This window comes from Chroicocephalus ridibundus, chromosome 8, assembly GCF_963924245.1.
Source record: "Chroicocephalus ridibundus chromosome 8, bChrRid1.1, whole genome shotgun sequence".
Taxonomy (NCBI): domain Eukaryota; kingdom Metazoa; phylum Chordata; class Aves; order Charadriiformes; family Laridae; genus Chroicocephalus; species Chroicocephalus ridibundus.
This window is the reverse complement of record NC_086291.1, coordinates 45037082-45062462: the sequence shown is the minus strand read 5'-3', so window position 1 is coordinate 45062462 and position 25381 is coordinate 45037082. Positions and strand designations below refer to the sequence as shown.

The 25381-nt window shown below is 39.9% G+C and overlaps 1 protein-coding gene across 3 annotated transcripts in view; it reads left to right on the top strand.

Moving 5' to 3' along the window:
- The window catches only part of GRIN2A (glutamate ionotropic receptor NMDA type subunit 2A), a 194616-nt gene that overhangs the window by 97190 nt on the left and 72045 nt on the right, over positions 1–25381 (top strand). For all 3 annotated transcript variants that reach the window (XR_010072193.1, XM_063343389.1, XM_063343388.1), the window contains exons 4-5: positions 5438–6030; positions 19399–19513. Coding sequence is in view for 2 of the 3 variants with exons in the window: in XM_063343389.1 (XP_063199459.1) it covers positions 5438–6030; positions 19399–19513 (708 nt within the window). In the remaining variant the exon portion in view is untranslated. The remainder of the gene's footprint in view (positions 1–5437; positions 6031–19398; positions 19514–25381) is intronic.

Sequence of the window (25381 nt, the reverse complement as noted above, 5' to 3'; positions counted from 1 at the left end):
CAGATTTGGGGAACTTCAGATCTATCGTGTGGGGCTGCAGGAGCCCATATGCATCCTCGTCTGCAGAGCCCCTGCCTTGCTGCCCCCTCCCTCCCTCCCTCAGCTCAGCCCGTGCCTCGGGAGGGCTGGCCCGGGGGCCTGGGCGCTGCTGGACAAGGACAGAGTTGGGCTCCTTACAAGGAGCAAGTCAGTGTCCGCTGGGGCTGGGCACGGGCCTCGCTGCAGCTGGGGGTCCCACGCGGGGCGATGGTGGTCGGTGGGGGATGCCCGGGGCCTGGGCAGCTCCACTCCCAAGGGAGAGGTTGGTATCAGCAGAGAAACCTGCCAGCGGGGGTCCTGCGTCTGTGTGCCACGTGTGAGGCCAGAGAGGTGACAGGTCCTTGTGAAGTAAGTCTTTTCCGCTGTTCGTAATGATTAGTAAATAATTTCCACTCTCACAGCTCTGCTTTGCCTGAAAATACATAATTTTGTATAATTTCCCCCAAATTGCTCCCATGGTGATAATGGGGGAGTTTTCTCCCTAGGCACCTCAGTGAGATGTTTTGTGTTGGGAATTGCATGTTATATACTGTTAATGAATAGAGGCAGGAATTCAGTAACTTAAGAGTTTAGAAATGTGCAGGATGTCTTGGGAGGAAAGGGTTTCCTTTCAGCTCCTCCACTTCAGTGTTTGCATTTGCTGAAAGTTTTGCATGGGTCTGTATAGTAACACAGAAGATCATAAGGCTGAAACCTAGATATTCATGACAGATAAATGCGATTCACTTCAGGTTTACCTGGGGATCATTTCAAGTAATCCATGAAAAATGATACCAAGTTAACACACTGGGAGATACATTTATTTACCTACATTTGAGATTGGTACAAATAAATTCCTTCTGTGCGTTTCTGATGAGATGCTAGGTTATTCAGCTTAAATTAATGACTAATTTCTGGCTTAAAGTTTTTCCATAAAATGCCAAATAACTACTCTAACTCATTAAGTAGGAAACAGCTTGCACTGTATATGTAGACCTAGCACCACATGCCTTAAATCTGTTATAAAAATGGAATATATGAGTTGCAGTGGTGTAAAACAGGAGAAAAATAATTTCTGCCAGTTCTCTGCGGAAGATACAAAGTGAGTAGGAATGAAGTAATTAAGATAACTTTAAAGTCCTACTTGTAGTCCCGTCATAATAATCTTGTTTCTAGCTGAACAAAATCATCCTCTGGATTGCTTTTTAAACTGTATTTCATATTGTTTTTTGCTTCCTGTCATAATATTGTCTTACCAGCGAAACAACTGTCCTTGACAAGTCTGCCAAGTGGAAAATCGATTTGGTCTTACGTTGACCCCTATTTTGTTCCGGTTTAGCATTTCATTTTCATTTAACAAAAGGTATATTATTTTAGATAACAAATGTTTCTTTCTTTAACTAACCAACTATTGCTGCTTTTTCCCTGGTGGGCATAAACTACTGTCAGGGCCTCCCTCAGCTGTTCCAGCAGCTGTGAGTATGCCCTGCTGATCCCATGGAAGAGCCGGATCTAGGAAACTAAGTTGTCATGAAAATAGCTGAGGATGAGGTTTTGAGAGAAATATTCCTGTAATTTGTTGGAATTGGGGAAGTGAAATGTGCAATTCTGACAACAGTGACAGATTTATAGACCCAGTACACTAATTAAAAAGCAACTTACTCTAACATATTAATCTATGAAATGACAGCACCAGAGAGCTCTGCTCTGTTTTGTGCACAAGCATGGGAACGCTGAAGTGCCCTTCTCCTGTAATGACAGACTTCTGTATTGTATACAAAATTCAACAATAATGTTAAACAAGAAGCAATTGAAGGATTACTTCCTTCTGGTGTGAAACATATGGGGAGATGTTTTGCTATAAACTGTATGTTCATACAAGAACAGAAAGAAACAAAGTTTTCATTTGTTCTTTACCTTCTTTTTTCATTGCTGTTTCCTGTTTACATGGCTGTGGTAGAATCCAGCTAAGAAGCTAGAACAGAAAAATCAAATAAAGCATTGCTTAATCGTTTCCTCAACTACTTCTAACTAAATTTTTGCTCGTATTGGTGTAACATCTTGGGATTTTTATGCTTTGAGAGTTCTCTGTGGAATCCCTTTTTATAAAAGTCTCTTGTATTGTATAGGCGGTACAGCTTCCTTGCATCTTCCACCAATCGTCTCAATAGGTGGGGCCAAGAGGAGAGAAAAAGAACGTATTTCTGATGTGCATTTAAAGCACCTCTGGTATTGCAACTGTGTGTTCCTATCTCAGCAATGAATTAGACAGATGACTTGATAGATGACAAGATGACAATTAAATTAAAATAACAGAATAATTTTTTTACATTTTTTTTTGTTTACATTGTTACATTGTTTTTTTACAAGCATCGCTTTTGTTTGCTTTTGAATATAGGAAAGTAAAACTTAAATTCTATCTGTGTAACAAAATACTAAGTCTGTACAAAGCAAAGGAATAATAATGCTCTTCAGGAAGAATGTGAGGTTTTAAAAACCCCAAAATGAGCAGTTCTGTAGACGTTTAAGGATACAGTAGTTGAATCCCTTATACTTTTTACTGAACTTCCTTCCCCCCCCCCCCCCCCACTTAATGGATAATATGTCCTTGAATATTCTCCTTACAGGCATTTAAATATCTGCTGAAGTTCCTAAGGCTGCAATTTGCTTGTAATCTTCCATCTGTTTCAAATTTATTGTAAACACATGCAGTAAGATCTTTAGCTCTATAAAAGCATCACAAGAAGTCAGCGGAGCTACACGGAATGTCTTCAGATGAGAATCTTACGTGTGATATTTGTATCTCCACTTTTCTTGAACTCAAACTTGTTTTCACCATATAACTAATTTTTTTTCATTATTCTGTTCACAAATTTATATTAATTGCCTGATTTTGACTAAAGTTCACATTCAGAATTACATGAAAAAGATTCTTGTAATATGGGTGTGAACTTTACAAAAATGTTTAATCAAAACTCCTTTCATAAACTGTTTTCCTAACAAAATGTTTGCAAAAGGAAAGGATTTAGTCTTAGTACTTTGCTTCTGTTGTCAGACTCCTTTAATGGTGACACAGGCCGTTGTGCACAAGACCGTTGTTCATGGCCAGGGAAGATGACAAGGACTGCTCTAATTTAAAAATCAGTACTTACTAGTTGAAAGGTCACACTTGGAAATGTCCGTGTGCATTGGTTTTTGCCCTCAAAGACTTCATCTTCCGTTGCCTTACTGGAGAAGTTGCTTGTGATGCGTGAAGGAGCAAGTTGTATGTGTTGTTTGAAAGAATTATTCCACTATATTAGTAGCCATAAACTATATATAGAAATAGGGTAGAGTGAAAGGATATGGTGGAAATAATCTATTTAATTTATTGTAAATTGTTTTTACTTATTTTTACTGTTCTTTAGCATAATCACAAGTGAAAACCAGGGTAAGAGCTGGGGAAGAAAACTGAAGTGATTGACTTTGCACTACATATTTTTTTTTATGTTCCATTAGGAAGCTACAGCAAACTTGGATTCATGGCATCGTCTCTAGATATCTAATTTACTTTGTAATAGTAAATCAGTAACTAAACCATTAAATGCTGACTCTGAACAGATTTTCTCTGTGCTGGATTTCTTTAGCTGTAAGTGTCTCCAGATGAAAAGCCTGTTTGTTTGTTTATTTTTAAGTATACAGTGCAGGTCACCAGGAAATTGCTCCTAGAAGGATTCAGTAATCAAATCTTGTTAATTCAATTCATCTCCCAAATATGTTTTATAATATCTGTAATTAACCCAAACCATTGCAGATCTAGCACTGGCATTCAGAATGCCGTCTTGGAGGTACCAAAGAAGCCACGGCAGCTTATTTCGTTACCGCCAGTGGTGTGTATTTTGTACCCTTGATATCAGTCTTCATGGTCTGACACCAGTCGTAAGATTTGTATCGCTGTCAAGCTATATAAAATCCTGGTGTCAGGTTCTTAACATCTGGAAAGTCATAACACTCCTCATCTTCTATTAAAAAAAAATATAGACAGTTTGCTCTGAATAGATTTCTGTAGAAAAAATACAGAACTTGTACAGCTGAGTTACTGTTCTCACTAATAATTGTATGTTTAACACCACCTTGCCATGAAACCTAAGTCAATTAATCTGTTTCTGTTCCCCGCAAGTGTAAAATAGGATAGCAGTTCACAACCACATTCATAAAACTCTAAATTAAAAGCACCATGTGTCTCTTTCCTGTAAAGGCTACATAAGAAATCTTGCATGGTTAATATCTTCTTTTTAAATCATAAACTTTTCTTTCAGCAGGAGTTCATGCTCTCTGTATCCGAAAACGATGCCACTACTGGTCAGGAATAAATACTGAAGTAAAATGAAAATAAAGAATTATATAGTTTACTGTATATAGTTTTGGTACTGTAATAATTGTGATGTATATAAATCTAGAATGTAAATTTCAAAAATAAATTTAGATCAAACAGCAACATGGCAAAAATAGACCAATGAAAATGTTCATACATGTAGTGCCAACAAAATACATTATTGTGTTGCCTATTTCTGATAGATGTTGTTAAAACAAGAGGCACCTGCCCTTAAGCTGTATAAAATGTTATGAATGCTGTAAAAGCCTAAGACAAATATTAGAAACAAGTCTCATAGCAAATTGTCAACACAGCTGTGTCAGGCAAGGCAGCTACCAGTTACAGATTATGAGGCCAATGTTTGAATTTACTTCCATTTAATTCCTTTAATGAGGACACCAGCAGCTTCCTGGTTGTCCCTGGAGTCCCATCCTGTTAATTCAACATCAGACATCAATGGGCCATGTGCTCTGAATGAAGCATAGTCAGGAGCGAGCACATGAACAGTAGTGAACTTGGGGATGATAAATCTATTTCTGCAGAGTTTGACAGCTTCTACCAAGTCCAATAAACCTGTGGAAACGAAGTATCCCTCAGACATTAGATCTGGAAGCACAGAGCTTTTTCATGTATTTACAACATGTGCATTGCAATTTATTTTTATTGTAACTGAAAAGTGGTATGAATTTATTGGGTTGCATTCCTAGTAAGTTTGATCAATCTAAAGCTAGCTGCTGGAGATGAGTTGTTTAACAGTGGGTGACTGTCTCTAGGGAGCTTCCTCAGTTAACTACTGCTTTGAGTTGTTGTCTTCAAGTGATCGAGCCTTCAGAAATTTCCTACATAAATATCTGTTTGTCACTTTTTGGCAAATATTTTAATTAGCTGTGGTACTTACTTTTGATCACTGTTGCTTATTAATGATATGAACATGATAAGGCACAGAAAGTTATTTGAATGCAATGGAAGTTTGGTAGCTGTGGTGGACCGAAGAAAGGACTAGATAGTCTATTCCCTTCAGACTTGTACAAAAGTAGTAATCTTTCACTGTCTTTGGTATTCTAGGATGTGATGTCCACATTCTTCCAGTTTGGGGCTTCCATCCAGCAAGAAGCCATCGTCATGCTGAAGATCATGCAGGATTATGACTGGCACGTGTTTTCTCTGGTGACCACCACCTTCCCTGGGTATCGAGACTTCATCAATGTCATTAAGACCACAGTGGAAAACAGTTTTGTGGGCTGGGACATGCAGAATGTCATTGTACTCGATACTGCCTTTGGAGATGCCAAGACCCAAATTCAGCTGAAGAAAATTCATTCATCTGTCATCCTGCTATATTGTTCCAAGGATGAAGCTGTCTACATATTGGATGAAGCTCGTTCCCTGGGCCTTACTGGCTATGATTTCTTTTGGATAGTTCCCAGCCTGGTTAGTGGTAACACAGAAATCACTCCCAAGGAGTTTCCTTCAGGACTCATTTCAGCATCTTATGATGAATGGGACTACAGTTTAGAAGCTCGGGTACGGGATGGCCTTGGGATTATTGCCACAGCTGCATCAGCCATGCTGGAAAAATACTCCTTCATTCCTGAAGCAAAAACTAGCTGCTATGGACAACCGGAGAAAAATGACCGGCCATCTCACACCTTGCACAAGTAAGGCTTATTGGTTTGGGGTTTTTTTTCCTGCATAACCTTGATAATCTTTCTTTCTATTGCCACTATATGTTCTTGAAGGAGGATATTGGTTTTCTTCAATCCCATCATGCCCTTTTTAAGCAGTGATTTTCAGATGTTCCAAGGGAACATGCAAGAAGACTTGCTGTATTGATAACTGTGTGTATGATGTTACGTGCTGGGGAGAATAAATACTGCTCTGGATCTGATGCAGAAGATGACAGAAATTGGTCTTAGAGAGTATAAAGCTGAGTTTATGAAATCATGCTATTGTCTACTTTAACTATGAGGTAAAATTGCCCAAATGCTCTGGAGGCTGTGCCTGAATCACTTGCATCAGCAGGAACCTGGTAATATTTTAGAAGACAGGAGATGTACAGCGTTAAAGAGATGTCCCTGGAAATTACAGAAGTATTAGATTAGTTAGGCAGCTTTTATCACCTAATAACTGAAATCTGTCACTTCTGCTTGTGAGGATTTTATTTTTGTCACCTATACTAGAATAGCTGTAAAAATTAATCTGCATTAATAATCCAAGTTGATATGGATGTTTTCTCAATACAGTTTGTCATATGGGAACTGCCAAGGTTTAAATCAGGATTCTTTGCACTTTCTTTTTTGCCTTTTAATTATCTCTTTTAGACATGATCCTGATTACTTCTATCCAAGATGTTGCATAATACATGCCACACAGTAATAAATTTCTTCATCTGGTTTGTGAGAGGAAATAAAGGGAATCTTGCATGTTTTTTAATAGCCCTTTACAATATCTCATATGGAAGCTAATAAGCAGTAATTATGAAATTTGTTCTAACCAAATATTGCAGATGAAGCGCTTTCTACAGAAAAGCAGGATGGAACTGGCACAGGAAGGAATGTCAGTGTGGATTTCATATAGGAGATTGTGGAATATTTTAATATCTAAGATGTACGTGCATATTTAGATTAGAGGCTGACTGCCGTATGATGTCTTGGAACAGTTGTTGTTTTCCATGAAAATGGGGTCTTTGTGCACAGCATTCTTCAGAATCTCTTTTAAAAGCCAAATACTGCTAGGTAGATGGGTTTTAACATTTCATAAACAGTGTGACCAAAGTTCAGAAACTTGCACAGCTCTCTGCAGAGAGAACTTGCCTTTAGTATAACACTTCCACATTTTTTTGGTCTCCCCTTTCCTATTCCTAAGCCTCTGCCTTGAAAACTGTATACATTTACCAGAGGTGTTGCAGAAAACCTGTGATTCTTTTCCTGCTGCCCGACTTGCCCCTGGGGAGTGACAGGAGGCAGCACTGGGGTGGCTCTCCGGTCCGGCATGGCCCTGGAAAAGCCATCGCAGGGTCACTCAGGTCAGGGCAGAGCAGCTGGAAGCCACAGCCAGGATGACACCACACCCAGTACACGATCCTCGTATGGTTCTTCCTAATGCATGTGCTGACAATGCCAGATAAAAGTGAAAGCTAATGGCATCTCATTAACCAAATTCTGGGCCTTAACAGTGGGATCTGCACAAAGAAGTTCAATGTTAATATTTGAATATCAGTTTCTGTGACGTTAAATTGTATTCTGTCATCAGAAGTGTTAGTGTTTAACATACTGTGGTTCAGTTGGATGGGCCACAAAAACTTGAATGTGTTTTGAAAAGGTTTTGGTAATATACGAGCGTAGACATGAATTAAGTATTCAGCATAAGTTGTCTTTCTTCAAACAATCACTTTTTTCCTCATTAAATCTGTATAACTACAAGAATAGGGCTTGTGAGTGTTAGGGCAGTGAGATTAGACTTCACCAGGAGATTCTGCAGCGTGCAGTGCATGATGCACATACAAATTATTAATAGGAGAAGTTGTAATATATAGCGCACTGTGGTTAATAAAGTCACTTCCCAATGCAAAACAGTGAGCTGTGAAGTGAGAATATATTTTCCGTACCAGAGATTCTTTGAGCTTCTCCAACACCACAAGAACAAGAGGCAGGCTGTTTTTAGTTTAGAAATGTCAGAATTACACTAAAATGAATAAACTTTAAATAGTCCTTCTTATGTAATAACTCCCCAAGACTATTCTTGTCACATATAATCTGCAAGAAAAGCAAGTATATACAAGCATTTCGCAGTGCTAAGTAGTGGCTGGGAGCTGACCAGTCTCTCCATGCCAAGGTGAATTATGTAAATTCCTTGTACTTTCTTATCCTCATCACTAAATTGTAGGTTTCTTCCTTACGTGACAAATCAGTGCCTAAATTGGGGTTTTGTTCTGAGATGTAATCTTTATTGTTTCAGCTCACAGATAGTGCAGCTTTGTATTTTAAATTGTAAAATGGATGTATATGGTGCTGTATTAAGGAGTTAACTCGAACAATGGATTTCAGAGCATCCTCACAATGAAAAGGGCTGAAGTAATTGTAGACAGCTTAGGGACCTGGGATCTGCTGTACTGTGCCTCCCTGTTTGTGCTGGAAATCAATGCTGGAGAAGTAGGGTTAGGTGGAGGGACACTGCTTGTGAGCTCAGGAGCAGAGAACCCAGTGGAAAGGAGGAAAGAGGCTCTGTAAGGCGGTGCTTGAGCAAAACCAAGCTCAAGAATGGAGCAAGAGGATTTTTAGACTCCATCTATTTATAATGACAGTCTAATTCAGCTTTAAAGCCAGTATAGTGTTCTAAGGCTCTGCCATAATAGCTAATTTGCTTGTAAATGGAGATTGGTAATGCTTTATGTGCGACTTCCCACATCTAGATAGTGATTTTCATCTCCATTTATGAAGAAATTCTATGTAAAGAAAGCCATGAAGTGAAAGCTCCTCCTCCCTCTTTCACAAATCCTTTGAATATTAAATTGGTTTGAAGATATATGTTTTGAAGCATACAATTTATCCTTCCCCTGTCACTGCAATTTTAAGATGCTTTTATTGGCTTTCTAGACCTAAAAAAAACAGGTTGGGTTTAGTTTTTGGAATTATTTGATCAATGTTCAGTTCTGATACACATGGGAAAACTAGTTTTTCCCTATGAATAAAGGATTTCAAATAAAATACAGGGATCATTTTCATCATTAAAAACATACCTATATATAGATAGATGTATGGATTCAGATCATCTTTTCCCATCTGTGTAAGACCCAGATTCTCCCACGACAGAAAAATACCATTATGTGAAATCCTAATACCAGCGCAGCAGGATAGGTAGAATTAGCAGCTCATTAATGCAATGTCAGTTGAACAAATGCTTGCTCTCCCTCAAAAAAAGGAAAACATGTAAGCAAAGAAACAGCCAAGCAAAATAACCCTGCCAGTCGTCATGGAAAATGCTGCTGCTTTGTGAATAGAAATGCTTCTGCTTTGTCTAGAAGAGTGCTCGTGTTGTGTGTTAAAGTCATAACCCTGGGAGATACATTTCACAACAACATTTCCAGTCGCTCTGATCTGTGCAGGGGTGGATGGGGATGACAAAGCTCTTGTTCTATTGGCATTATCCTGAAAAGCAAAAAGATGTGTCTGTCCACAGGTAGCCAGGCATTTACCACACCGTGCTTACACTTAGTTACATTCAGTTTCCAAATACAACCAAATAATAGTCAGGATTTACAGACTCATCCTACGTTCGGTAGTGAAGGTGTAGGGCTAGCAAGCTTTCCAAGCCGCGCTGGGCGGGCTCTCACTTCACACCCCTCCCAAGCAGAGTTTCCTTTATTTGTCGTCACCCAGCCAGGGAGCAGGAGCGGTGTGAGGTCCAAAGGACCAGGTACAAATGCATTAGTTGATCCCGCCCTGAATCACCCTACTTTAAAAACTTGGGGACCTAGTGGGAATGGTGTTTTGAAATGTGTTACCTAATGTTGCTGTCTTTCCACGGCCTACCGCGAGGTTCATTTTCTTCTTGCTGGGGTTAGCTTACAGCGTGGCTATGAGACAGCGTCGTCTTCAGAGGGCAAGGGTGTGCTGTCTCTATAGTCCTCATTTTCATTCAGCATGTTCAATATTTTGATTCCAGCTTTTAGCAGTGACAGATAAATTTTCCTCTCTTTCTTTTGAGCAAAATCAGGTATTAAATGGACATAATGGTTTGATGAATAATCCAGCAAATCTGTTTAATATTTTCCTGCATGCAGATCAACAGCAAATTTACAGAGGGTTTGTTAACTTAAGTTCTGTGAAAAGACTTGGGAAAAATAAGTATCATCTGCTCTATTGTATGATTGAAGAGATATCATTATTTAACTAATTATATATGAAGCAAAATACATTTTCACTAGTAGCATACTTGCTGTGCAGAAAACCAAATGTTATTTATATTCAGCTAAGACTCTCCAGGATATTTCATTTCTCTTTCATTTTTTGATCCCGCTGCAGTTTTACTGGAGCCACTGCAAGCTCACAGGAGCGCACTGCATGTAGAGCGATGATCTGAGATGGTACCCCAAGTTTCACTACTCACATGCATTGCTTATGTGTTGTGGAGGGAAACAGCTAATTTGAGTATATTTTAAATTTAGTACTTCAGTTTTGGTAACTTTAAAGCTTGAAGAAGTTTCAGATTTTTCATGCTGATAGATTTGCTGCTTCTTCTCCTTTGCTAGTGCAAATGCGGCTCTATGGAAACAAATCCGAATGAGAATGATGCACCTAAATGGCTGAAGGCAGGGAGAGAGCTGCAAGCCTTCGTGGAGTGCTGAGGCCACAGGGATGTGGGGAGCAGCAGATTTCCAGGGAGGACAGTGTATTAAGGCAAGCGTCTCCAAATGAGGACCAACCTTCCACTCCTAGAATTTAACGTTAACAACTGATTTCAGGATTTGTCAGTGGCAGGATCCCACTTAGCCTCATTAATTTGTGAGGAGATGATTTCTGATCAGGAGACCCAGCAAGAGTATTGTAGCGATTGGATTGGTACACAGGGATACACAAACTCTAATGTACTGCTGATGAGCAGATTTTAAACAGTCACAACTAGATATTTGCACTTCCTTTAATTCCTGTGCTGTAAATGCCCTCTTCTATAGTATGAGGGTATTTTCCATATAGTTGCATTAAACAGCAGGAACTGAATTGATGGAACTCTTGTCATGTTCCTCCGAAAGTAAAATTAAATTTCACTGGCAACAAAAGAGGGGTTGCAGGGGACAACACTCCACCCAAGAGATTCCACCATCACTGATGAGGTACTTCAAGAAATTATAGAAAATCTATATCAGAATTTTCTCCCAGGTTAGGTCAGTTTAGGAAGCAGAAGGTACCAAACGCTTACCAAATTAAGGGCTCTTAGAACATTTTCCCCTTTTTGTGATAATTATAAAAAATTTAAACTAAGAGAACATGCTGTTCTGGAGTTGAGCCAGCCTTCAGGGCTGAAAGCAAGCCTTGAAATTCAAAATGTAAATGAAGGTTTTTGGAGATGGAGCTGCTGCAGACACCATCCCCTTGCAGGAGGCCACACAGGTTCACAGGGAAGAGATTGGGATGTTTCTGAGCTGGTACAACAAAATGTGACCGTATTAGTGCTTTTTATGAAATGTTATTTCTAACAATAACATTAACTCCCTAAATCTTTTGGTGTTTTATGAGTTACTCTAGTCTGCGGCACCCTCCTAGGCATCTGGGCCCTTTCTAAGTTCGCTTCCCTGCCCTTTCAGACTTTCAGAATGGCTCCCCAAGAGTTTTATCTCTTGTCTGGCAGAGTTGGGGCAAAATTACTTTTCCAGACCTAGTGGCAACTAATGCTTTAAGGAGCAGCTGGCAGGAGGTACAAGTAGCTGGCATGCCATTCCTTTTTTACAGTCACTGAGCATATTGTTCCCAAAATTTTACTCATCCGTGCTGGCTCAAGGCCTACATCTCCAAAGCAGGGTATCGTCACGGAGCTTTATTCAGGAGAGCGAGGGCTGGGGGAAGTGGAGGAGGAGGAGGAAGCACGAAGAGGAAGAAGAGGCTCTTTGCATCACTGCGAAGCATTTGAGTTTAGAAAAAAACCCATCCTACCTAGCCTAAGCTATACAATTGTCTTTAAAAAAAAAAGTCTTCACTGTTTGACAAATGCATTGCTGCCTTGTTTAATAGTGACCTATTTCAGCCTATTTTTGTATGTACTTCACAAGTTATATATTCTGCAGTCAGCATTTCTTGAGTTAATTTTGTAGATGTTTTTAGGAAATCTGTTTCTTAATGTTAAATAATTTGTCTTGGAGTTTCTATTCATAAGTATCTTTCAAATTTCACAGTAGAATCATAGTAAGGAAGTTCAGCAGTTCAGAGCCTCAACAAGATAAAGAAGAAAAGACAAAATTTGGATTCACTCCTTTTTTAGGTATGATGCTGGGTGAACGCCAAGCCCAGACAGGCTGGCTGTCTAGATTATTAAAATGGTTGGTTCATACTGTTTAGAGGAAAGAGAAATATCACCAGATGACATGTTGGTTATGAGGCATTTCATCTGCTTTAAATTTCAGTTTGGAAATTCCTTCTTAGGGAGAGGAGGGGGAGAGTTTCTTTTATGAAACCTGTATTTCCCTAAGTCTCTGCTGTTTCCCTTCATTGCCTGTGGTTGTCACTGATTTGAAGCACTGCCCCATGGTGAAGAAGGCACTAAATAAAAACTGATAGTCCCCCAGTGATGGCACCTGAGGAATTTATCAAGTTTTATTATCTGATCTGGGCTGCAGGATGAGGGCAGGAAACGTGGGTCTGACCTCGTGGCAGTGAGGAGTCCTGCGGGCTTTCAGCTCCTTGGCAGCTATCAGGCCACGGGCTTTATTTTACAGGTCTAGTAACTAAGTTCTCTTCTTTGGAGGTAGCTTAGGAGTGATATGTTTTCATTAATGTCTCTGCCTTATCCACTGTATTTTTCCCAGCCAGTGATCTCTTTGGGAGCTGGATACTATGTGGATTTCATACTAATTATAAACCAGCCTGTTATCGCAGAGCTAGCCATGTTCCTGAGCCCAACGAGTCCTGAATTTCTACTTCTAAAAGTCTGAATTTCAATAAAATTAACATTATGAAACAAAAATGGAAGGAGCAAATATCAGAGCAATGAGAAGAAAGGGCATCTGAGACAGCCTGGCCTTCCTGTCCCTGAACTTGCTTTTAAAACCACGGGACGTTTTGCTGAGGGTGTTTGCACGACCGCTTTGGTTTGTAGAGGCGTAATTCCCCTGGGGTGGGCAGCCCCTGGCCGGCTCTGCCTGCACCCGGGTGCCCTGGGTGTTTCACCAGGCTGGAGCACGGAGAGTTTCTCCCATGATTGCACTTGCACCTGCCAGAGTGAAGGTTTTAAAGGTAACCCTGGGAATGCAAAACGTTCCCCCCTCATTCTAGCTTTTTATTTGTTGGTAGATGCTGTCATGTTATGAAAAGAGGTTAGTGGAGAGAAGGCTTAAACCTTGGCATGGGAGGAACCAAAGGATCCTTTCTGTAGGAACAGCAGCTGTTGTTACTAATTGTGCTGAGTTACACAACTTGATCCTAGCGCAGACCGTTTCACATTCATATTTCAGTGGATAGATCAAAAGAAAATAAACATGAAATAGAGAAAAATGGAGAAAACATCAGAACAAAGTTCGGAGAGGAGGGGAGGGAGTTTTTTTACTGTATTAGTTTTGGTGAGAGCATTTTTTGTCATATGTATAATTATTATCTCTACTACATTGTATGCATTTATTTTTAAGGGATTCATTAATTAAAAAGTTTTAATTTATTGCATTGCACCAAGGACTTCCTGAGTCTGTGTATGTACAGGCATGCAAATGCTAGCTTTTAAAATCTAGGGCTTTTCTAGGTGCCCTAAATTTTTACACATCTGGAAAATTATTTCCATATATATGACATCTTTTTAATGCTCTGATCCTTGCAGCTTTCTAGAAGAGTGTTTCAGTTTTATTTTAAGTGTAAGTAGACCTGTCTGGCCTCAGCAAGCGCAGAGTGCCACTGCGGCAATGTGTAGGCTAGTTTTATCCTGTCTGCAGCAGCGCTTTCTCCTGGCTGTGCGATGCTTTTGAGGGATGGTTCCAGATTTTTTACTTGTTTCTAGCCCTGTGAATCTCAAAAATCTCCATTTCCCTAGCCTTCTGGCCAGGGTTTTCCCTCAACTTGGCTTTCCCCTGGCGAACACAGTTGATGCAGCTCCTGGTTCATGTGCTGTTGCCCGTGGCAAGTTACCCTGAAAAGGAGAAAGGAGGGGCTCAGTCTCTTGGCTCGCTGCTCTTCATGTGTGATCAGGAGTAAACGCAGCTTGCTCTAAGGGAGAAATAAGTTGTAAAATAGTGCTGCAGGGTCTTCTGGGACACAGGTGAGTAGGCATAAGAATGCCCGTCCTGAGGACATGAATATTTGGGAGGATGTTCCATGCCTGGCATCCCAGAGATAGAGTGCGTGGGGGGGACTGCTGGGTGGGGGCTTCCCTGAGCACCATCACTAATGTGGTTCCAGAGGTGACATCGCACCTGCTTTGGTTTTGCAGCAGTGCTTTCCCGTGCAATATTGCGGTTTCGTTCTGCCACTGTTTGCTTTCTCACATCCTCCACTGAAGTTTATGAAGCCAGGGCTAAGATTGATCTTTGAGACAAAGCATTCTTTGTAATTTGCATAGCTTGGGGTTTTTTTTCCTTAAAAGAAATACCTGCCACAGAATGCACTTTTGGTCTCAAATCCTTGCACCTATTAGGGAAACATTTCTGTATCTTGCATGTATGTATATACATATGTATGGTAAACACCAAAAGAAATCCCATAGCTTGCAAACATTTTTGCTGTTGTATAACATAGAAGCACAGTTTCTCAAAGATCTCCAGGGATGGCTGCACCTTTGCAGGGCTTGAAATGGTTTCCTGCCAGATAGGAAACCCTTACCAACCACCTGATGGGCAAAGAATGCCCATGCCTTTTGTAAGGAGACTGGCCAGAAAAGTCCTTCTGTTTCAGCAACTAGAAAATGGTCTTCTAAAAATTGAAGTCTTCTAAAAATTGAGGTCTGATCCTTTTGGCAAAGTCTTACCCTATTTGCTAGTGGAAATGAGAGTCAATGAATATTTACAATGTAGGAAAACCCACCTTATTAAAATACGTTCTGTCTTTCTGGGTAGAGTCAAAATTTTGACTTGGATAAGTATCGCATGGTTTTGGCATTAATCTGAAGCTTTACCTGAATTACTTGATCTTTCTGAGTCTATAAAAATCAAGTTGGAAACCTTGAGAGCATTTTGTAACCCTGGTGTTTCAAAGGTTTGCTGTACATACAATGGGAACAGTGTTCTGCTGTGGTGTTTCAACACTTCTCTTTTCAGTTTTGTTGGGGAAGGTGACAGGCAAAAAAGAATTGTATAGATGTTTAAAATATATAGTTTGAAATATATAGTACAGACTTGGTTCACTGCATGATAAAACCCTGTTTTGGATTCAGTGTGAGAATAGCTTAAATTCTGACCAAAAATCCCATTTTTCCATACATGTATCACCTGGGGAATCTTACTTACTTCAGTTTGCAAAAGGTAATTAAGACTTTAGTGTCATAATAGCATCAGAAGGCATTTTGCCATCATGTCTTTGCAAAGGTTATAGCATTAATGAGGTATGAAAGCAGATAAGGTGTACGCTGAATTGCCTCCTTGTAACAAGCTCAAATAATGAAGCACCTCATTTAGTTAGGGACAGGAATATGCAAGTCTAAATCTACTTCAGAAATATATTTTGACCAATTCAGAAACCAACAACGCCTTGCATGGAATTAATCTTGGGCTTAAAACTCTTTAAGAATAATGTATAATACAAATGCTTTCTTTTCCTTACTCTTCCTCACTGGGAACAGAAAAGCACATACAGACAAGCAGTTTAGGATCTTGGCCAGTAAAAGCAGAGCAGGACTTTTGTCCTTTGTGTAGGAAAAATGACGATTCAAAAGGGAATATAGGTTGTAGGCATTGGTTTCTAAAGAACACAGGCAGGTGATGAATTTTGTACAGAAGAGTGTGCTTGGGAAAACAAGAAGCTCTTTGAAGTTCTTTTTTACTGCTGCAATTTGAGAAACTGGGGTAGCTCAGTCTGCATCACTCGCTGATACCTTTGGATATGACTCAGACAATACAATTTGAAGAGACATTTACAGATTAGGGACTTTTTTTTTTAACTTGCAAAATGTGTTTCACTGCTAAATGGCTGGTAAATTCACACAGTTTAAAAATATGCACTGAGTTCAATTTTTCATTTTAGATTTGTGGTTCATCTTTCTTTTTGGAGCACTTGAGCATCACTGCAGCTACAGCACTGCACCTTGTGATGGTCCTTGACTAGCTTCTAGGCGAGAGTATTTGCATATTAATCCCAAAACATCACGAGTGGTATTTGAAATCTCAGGCAGCGATCCTACCAAACTACATAAATTAAGGGTTCAACTCAAGTCCAATCACCAATGGCTACGTAATCAAAAACCCAACTGGACACAAAAGCCTGATGTAGCACAGCATGTGTGTTTGTGGTCCAGCCCTTAGGGCAGACAAAATGCTCAGCTTTCAGGTTTATTGAAATGAGCTGATTTCTGCCTGGGCCTGTACATGTGTTCATTGCAGGGGGGTGGTTATTTCATGAGTCAAGAGGGAACCTGGGAGGGAGGGTGCACAAGTACAAATACAAGTAGTGCATATTTTCATGGTATGTCCTTGTTTTCCCCATGCGGTGGCTTCCTGGGCATTTTATTCCTTGGGTCGCAACGCATTTGATTTTCAGCACTGAGCAAATGTTACGCTGATTTCTTAAAGGTATGCACAAGTAAATTCTGTCTGATGGTTTGCCGCTTGCTCTCAAGGTGGCAAACAAGCTTTTTAATCCCAAGCAAGCTCTTTCAGTGCTGGATAAAAATGTAATGTACAGGAAATTAGTTCAACTGAAAAGCAGAGTTCTGCCAAGGGGAAAATTTTCACGCCGAAAGTCTGTCATAAAATTTGAGTGATTACAATGGGTGAATTTACAAATTGCTGTCAAACCGGTGCTGAATGATGTTAATATGGTTGTTTAGGGCAGTGCACATTTAATTATTAATTGTTATGATACAATGCCATTATTTCTTCTGGGTCTATATATTTTATTTAGTGTGCTTCTGCTATTGGGATTTTGAGGCAGCTATGTCAATACAAAGCCTTCTCCTTCGAATGTGGAGCTGAAGAGCATGTAAACCTGTATCGGTTTCTTGTGGGTAAAACATTACAGAGCAATGTATGAAGAATAGTTAAATTAACTTTGGTGCCCTTCAAAACACATATGTTTGAGGAGTGGAATAATATGTGTGTTGAGTTGAATTCCAGAAGGAGAGCACTTTGGTGAAAGCTCGGACTGAATTTCGTTCAGAGAAATACACTGAGAATTCAGTACAACTCAACGCAACAATGCAGTTAACTTCAGACCATGCATACAGGGTGGAAAGCACGTTACCTTCAGGAAGTGCCGTGGGATCTCCAGGATTTGGAATTGCAGTTTTACCTCTCACCCCAGGATAGCCCTGTCAGGCTCACATTGGTAGTCTGGAATTTTGATTTTTTTTCAACAAGACCAAAGAACACCAATGCCAATACCAGCCTTTTGCTCTCTTCCCTTTTGTGCCCCATTTTCTTAGGAGGAGATATCAGATAATGTATAAAATGATAGATTTCTGCAATATCCCTGTCTGGGGAGGTTGACCTGTGTGCTGTGGTAGTTCAGCCTCTTGGCAGTAAGTTTCCCTGTATTTGCGCTTTAAGTAAAAACTGCAATTTCTCATCACTCTTTCTGACCCTGGTGTGGTAGAAACAATCTGTTCTCACCCAGACACACTGACACTATGTGGAACTGGAGCAAATATAAATATGGATTTATGTTATAAATCTGTGGAAAATTTTGAGAGAAAATTATTTTTGAGGAAAGTCAAGTTTGTTAGATGGACAGCATGATGGAATTTCTGAATCAATGAAAGGACAATGCTTTGGCAAAGAGGGTACATGGTTCAATGATGAATGGAAAACAACAGCTAGAAATCAAAAAACTATACATACTAATCAGGTAATAGAAAAACTAGCTAGGCTATACTAGAATTAGTATAAACTCAGTAATGAATTTAAGAACTTCAGGGGCAAATCAGTGGCTAGAAAAGCTATAGGACTCTGAAGAGCTGAAGGATGTCTCTAAGCTGATGAGTGGAGTACCGAGATCCCTACCCCAGGGCAGATCAGGTCCACTGCAGTGTCTGGCAGCCGAGGGCATCTGGTCCGTGGCTGGTGTTTGTGGAGCCACCTGCAGTGTCATTCTCTGGAGTTCATAAGTGTCCCTCGATGGCACAGTCCAGGTCAGAGCAATGACTCAGTAGAGTTGATGTAATCATTGCTAATGACAGGATTGCTTATAAGAAGTAATATTCTATCCTTAGAAGACACAGGTTAGCTTGGCAATACAGGAGAAGAGAGAAAACAAGGAACCGTACTGCAGCACATCTCAGGACAGGTGCCTCTTGTAGCACTCTGAGTAATTTCTTTCTGTTGACATAAATTCATACAAAATTTTCAGTTGAATAAGTCTTCTCCTTTGTAGCTGAACAGAGAGTCTGTGCTAAATAAACAATTTTATTGTTTCAGTGCCTAAGCTGATAAGTCTAAAGGCAGGAAATTTGGGATTGAACTGACATTTTCAACAAAATTTTAAAAATCCTCTTTCTTGCTGTACATTTTATTCTGAGTCCCTCTGTGTTTGTTCCGCTCCCCCCCCCCCGCCCTTAGTTTGTATATCTGTTGAAAACCATTGAAAATCAACCTAGATACAAAAAAGTTTTTTTAAAAACTCATGTTTTCTTTTTGGAAATATTGAGCTGAAATATCGACCCCTTCAAAGTTTTCATGTCTGCTTTTGGCTGAAGGCATTAGTGGAATTTACCCAAGTGTCACAAAGACACTGTGTATAGCTCCAGTGTCAGGAAGGGCTGATAGGACTCTTGGAGGTCTAAACAGTTGAAGCCAGAGTAGATGCACTTACCTCTGATGAGACAATAGTATAATGGTACATGCAGAGCTGATGTAGACATGTTTAAAATGGTCCTAAAAAACTGGTAAGATTGCTCAAAGTGCCAGAAAGATTATGCATAGAGTACAGGCGTGCATAATGTGTAAGCTCTTTGAGAAATGATGTCTGCGTTAAAAATCATATGTAAACAATATTTTGCTTTGTCTTCTGCTAAGGCCTGCCTTGAAATGCTCAGGCCCCCCATGATGCAAGCGTAGGCTTTTCACAGCGTTAAGAGGATTTGGTGCATGTATTTCATCCCTGGTTCTGATGACTGAACTAGCTTGCTCATTAACTGCTGGACACCTCATTAATTTTTTCAACGAACTTTTTTTCCTTGCCTTCTAGGTTTATGATGAATGTGACTTGGGAAGGTAAAGATTTGTCCTTCACAGCAGATGGTTATCAGGCACACCCCAGGCTGGTGGTGATAGTACTGAACAACGATCGCGAATGGGAAAAGGTGAGCATTACCTCTGGGTAAAAGACGTGATAGGAGAGACTTGGTAGAACCCTGTTAATGACAAGTAGACAGGTAAACGTCACGGATGTCAATGATGATACTCTACTGTAGCAGGGTTGTCACAACAGTTCAGAAAAGATAATTTTACCTTATTCTGAGTAGGTCTAAGGAGTTTTAACAGGGAAAGCAACATATCAGTGAAGATGTGCCATGTGGATTTCAGAAGAATGTTGTGAAACACACCTTGCATTTCTTCTTACAACTTAGTAAAATAAAATGGATGACTGAAAAATCTGCAGAAACTTGGGCCTTAACTACCTAAATTTGGATAGATTGGTGTGTCTTGGCAACTCCAGTCCTCTTATTTGCTTGGGTTTGTATTCTTCGACAGATTTTAGAGTAAAAGTACACTTTTTTTTTTTTTAAACTGTAAAATTCCTGTTGAATTGGAGGATAATCCCTATAATGTTTGCCTAAAAAATCAGAATCTTGACTTGTGTTCTCCTGATGGGTCAGGGATCTCCATAAACTTCTATATCGACTAGAAGGAAAAGTGTCTTAATATCAGGGCTAATCATATATGCAAGTAATAAAAAAAGTTTATCACGAACGTTTTTTCTTTAAAACTCCTACCTCAGCCTCTGATTGTTTTGGCTCTGAGTATTGCAGGCTATCTGCGCTCCCATGTTTTAAAAACAGGGGACCTTATAAACTGCTTGCAATATGAGACTGTAGGAAAAAATACATCTGTATCATCTACCAGTTTTAATTTAAATTCATAAAGCATGATCCTGCATTATCTAAATTGCTGATGAAATCTATGAACTCTTTTTCTTATAGTTTTAGGATCCTATAAAATCAACTTAAAACTCCACTTTGTAAGACTGCAAGACTCTTCATGATGTTGAATAATAATGGCAAAATAAGAATTACTGAAGGACATCTCAGTCAATATGCTAGTCATGCAAAAACACAGAGAGTAGTTCTAGATTATGCTATGTATTTCTTTATGTTCTTTTGCTGCAAATTTAATTCTCTGGATAAATTTAATCCTATACAAATGTGTCAATCTGAATCTTTGGAGGAATCGTTTGCTCAGTTACCATTATGAAAATTTCTTACCCTATTTTAAAATTCTTCAGCAGTCTGCATATCATATATAATGTTCTGGAAAAAATATTATACTACTTAGGGAATATTAGTATGAGGCACCAAAGGGAGGAAATAGTTAAAGAGGCAGCCAACAATGCTTATGGTATGATAATTTCGTTCGTTGCGTACCTTGAAACTTCTCTAAAGAGACCACTCAAAGGACAAGAGGAGAGAGGTTTGATGGTTTTGAAAAATGAGCTAACAGCAGCAAAGAAATGCTGTATATATGAACCGACATGATTTCCAACAAATAACTTGAGTCTGTTTTAACCTTCAAGCGACTCTCCTATCAAGGAATGGAAGTTCTGGTGCAGGTTTTGCTGTATCTAATGCTGCATGTTGTACGGCAGCAGCGCACGCTCCACCTGCTGCGCTGGGCTACAAGACTCTCCGTAGGCCGATGCTTACGTTGTCTGTGCACGGTTTTCCATCTGGTAAACCCCTTCCTGCTTATTGCTGTGTTTGAGGGGCTTCTAGGAGGAAAAAAAGAGTGACTGGAGGGAGGCTTCTGGCCAGAAAAAGATGTATGCATCTGCTCCTAGCTGCCCCTTTGCTTTAGAGCCCTTTTGGTAGCCGGCCAGTCAAGTTACTTGGGCAGAGACAGCCTGCCCCTAGCTGCAGCTTGTGTGTCTGCTTCTCTATCGTAGGACTATGGGAAGGGGGCCAGGTTTAATTATGTCAGAGGGGAGAAGTGGAAGGTGGCCAAGAACGGGCTGTCACCACCAGAATTATTCTTCTGACCACAAGCTGATCCCTGCCTCTGTAGATGAAGAAAAATAAACTGACTAATCAATTATCCTGGCAAGCTGGATGTAGCTCTCGGCGATCTCGGAGCACCCCACACCCGTATCAGCAGAGTGTCACTGTGCACTGCGGAAATAATAGGACAGTTCCTCTGGCTGAGAGACATGAGAAGGCCTTTGCCCACCCTCTGGTTTATTTGAACATCCCGTTAGTATTGTCTCGACATTCTTTCCAAGTTGCATTTCTCACCCCGTATCTCTTAGCCTGTTTCTTTCTCCTTGTTCCCTTTTCCTCGTGCTGTTTTGCTCAATTGAAAAACTGTCAAAGGTACTCATCTGAGATCTAACATTTCCTGCTCTGAGTTTCCAGACAGGCACATGCTTTTACTTCCAATTACAATATTGCAATGAGCATCACAGAATTGTTTTATTGAAGTCTTATTAAATATCCTCAATCGTATATGGAAAACATCAAGTCCTAGAATCTAATTAAATGATTTCTAATGTGAAAAACTGACAACGCAACAGCCTGCTAATCCTTGTAATGTAACTAATGTACAAGAAGTTGTGAGTAGCTTCTTTATTATTTATGTAAGAAAGAGTAATTGTGTTTTATGTGAAGATTTTTTCCCAGTATTCTCCTGAAAATGTAAGATCTAATTTTAAAACTCAGTTTTCTTTGGTTTTAGTATAATAATCTGCTTTTACTTAAATACAATTTTTCGTTGGTCTCAAAATTGATATACTTGACTCGAGCCTTGAGGTTACAGAAAATCCATTCAACCACAGTTGAAGAGCATACATCTTACCCCTAGGAAAATAAGTTCCTTTTACTTTACGAATGACCCAGTATCAAAACTTTGAAGTGGTAACTTCACATATAAATGGGGTCGATGGAGGGATTTGTCCCATATCAGATTCTGAAAAAAGCTGGTTGAATGATAATAGTTTGAAGACTGAAAATCACTTTTGGGCATGTTCAGCAGGCATCCAGCAAGATATTTTGACAGATCCTAAAGCAGCTACTCAAACTTCTGACATCAACATTCATATACTTGCTGCTAATCTTGACAGGCGAAGGGGCTGCTCTTCTCAGGCAAGAGATTTTTTAAGGAGACAAGCGTGATGTGCTTGTTTCAGTGAAACTTGATAAATTTGCCAGAGTTAACAGTGTTGCCCAAATAGCAGGAAAGCACTGCAGGATCACTGTGCTAGTGCTGAAAAACCCCTCAGAGGTCCAGCAGGACCAGCTGCGACTCCCCCATGAAGCTTATCTCGGCGAGGTGTGACCTGGGTGTCTCACCCGGCACATTAACTTCACCGAGTTGCAAACTTCACAGCCTGTTAGTCTAGCTTTTCTTTTCCTTTTTTTTTTTTTTTGAGATTTTTTTTTTTAATGTGGAAATAAAAACAGTCAATCCAATATTGAAATCATATACTAGAATGTTATTAGCAGTGGCAAAATTAGGCGTTTTAATTAGCTGTGCTTATCATATATGTTAAGTAAGGTAAGGAGGACTGTACAGCATTTAAAGATGAGCGTATTCCACATGTAAAGAGGAGTTCCAGGGTAAAACCAATTTTTACTGGTGCTCCCAGATAGATACAGGTAAAATTACCATGGTGATCTGTGTTCTGGGTGAATTTGTGAATATAAGTGTCCTACATTTTTTCAGCTAATGAATTTTTACAAGAAGCAAGAGTTAACAGGTACTACATTAACAATTGCTAGTTAAATGCCACTGCAAGAACCCTTACTTACACCGAGGTTTATTCTAAATGTAACCAATCATCTTTAACTTTCTATTAATGCAGGATTTAATGTAGAACTTGATTTTGCTCTGATTACCTAGCATATGCCAGATTTACAAGCTCTGTGTGAGGTTGTACACATTTGTATCTAAGTAGGAATGAGTGGGCAGAGGGTGCGCAATTCCTGCTTGGAATAAATGAACCAAGGTCTTCACAGAGAGCTCCATCTGGCTACTCACATCCGCCATCGTGTAGCCAAGAAGAGGCAGCTATCGTATCTAATGGTGTAGCTGAAACTTGACTGGACAAGAACTGAAAAGCATCCTGATGCCTCATGATAGACTTTCCCTAAAAGTTATGAAGAAATGCATATATTCAATAGAACAGATGAACTTGCATAATCTAGTCATCCCTTTGCTGGCTTATCTTTTGTTGGTAGCTCTGTGGCCTAACACGATATATTATCTTTGCCCATACCAGAAGCAGCATGCTCTTTAACATCTGTTGGGTTGTCATTTTCTTTGTCCCATCCTTGTTGCTTTGTGTATTTGGTCTTGCTGAAATATGCCTATACTGACAGTTACTGTCGAGTAAAAATTGCGTATTGTTTCTGCATCAGTGAGCTTTTACTTAGCCTGAAGGCCTTTCCTTTGACCTTTACGGTACCGAATTGTTTGAATTGCACCTATTATTATGCAGCATTTCTTAAATCCCGTATTCCCAAAGGGGATGGTTCCCTCCTCTCTGCTGCTGTAAAGGAATCGCAGCTTCCGTGGAAAGCAGTGGTAAAGTGTGCTTTGCTCCTGTTCTTTACAGCTAATATTAGAGAGGAGATGAAAGAGTAGGAAGACTTTCAGGGCAGGCAGCTTTTCCTCTCTGGAGGTAAAGGTATGGCAATCTAGGCATTTCTGGAGAGCTGTAAGGTCTTCATGGAGTGCAGAGGTGACAAAAAAATCTTCCCTCTCTGGGAGGTGGAGAAAGGGGCTGTCAATTTGTTTAGCTCTTTTGCTTTCTAATGCCATAACAACTCATAAAACAGCTTCTCTGACACGAGTTTGAACTTTTGCGCTACATAGAGTTATTTGGGACGTTTCCCAGTACCAAAACTCTACCAACCACTGAGGATTTGGTGAGTGCTAATTACTAATTCGGTATTGAAAAATGAGGCTATAGGAGGTGGTAGCTTTTCTTTCTCCCGCTGTTTGTTTATAATCTCTCTGGGCACCGCATTTTCCTCTGAGCCCTGCCGGTCGCAGGATTGGAGCCTTCCTGGCAGCATAAGGAGCAGCCATGAGGGAAGAGCGGTGCATTTGCATACCCCATCTGAGATTTTGCAGCAAATTTTAAAAACTTCAAAGTCTTTAAATGGACGTCTTCAAACCACCCAGGACTGTAAAACACTCCCTATTAATAAGACATGAAAGTGCTCGCATCATATTTTGTCATTTAAATTTAGAGTGTCATTGTGAAATACAGACCTTCAGAAGCGCAAAGCGACACAAAGGTTTGCGGCAGAAGGTATAGAACAGATGCTGCTTCTGGAGGAAGGATTTTGCTCTTGTGCTTGGTTCTGCAGCTGCCTGTTATTGCTAACCCGACAAACTCAATTTATGCTTTCTAGTTATTGACTTAAAACTTGCCAGCGTAGCTCTTCCTTGTAAGTGTAAAAGTGTGATGAAATAAAAGTAATAAATAGTTTTTCTATAAAGCAAGATGAGGTAGATTTTGCATTTGCTCAGCATTATTTTCTTCACAAAAGGGAGACAGCTCAAAAAGCGTTTTGCAATATGTGTGTCTGTGTTTAATGTAGAAAGAATATCCCTGAAAATTTTTCTCTTTTCAAAGGTTTGGTTGGGGTAGTCCTGGGAGTGCATTTAGTATCCATGTTGTCATGTAACATTTTTTCTTACAAAAGGATGATGACTGTGTATTCCATACAGTTCCCATCTGCTGGGAAGAGGGTGATAGGACCGAGTTATTTGTTTGTTTTCTGTGAGATATGCCGGTGTGACAGACTCTCTTTTCGTGCCAGCATTGGCACGCAAGGGAGAACATACTCTGCTCTTTTCTCTCTCTGCTCAGGATCTGGCCTTGCTCTTTTTCTCTGATTCAGTGCTCTCTGTGAGGGTGTGTGATTAGGATTATGTCAATCATCCTTGTATTATTTAGAGACTGCTTTAGTGTGCAGTGGGAGGCGCGTCTCCGAGAGGTACAGCAATGC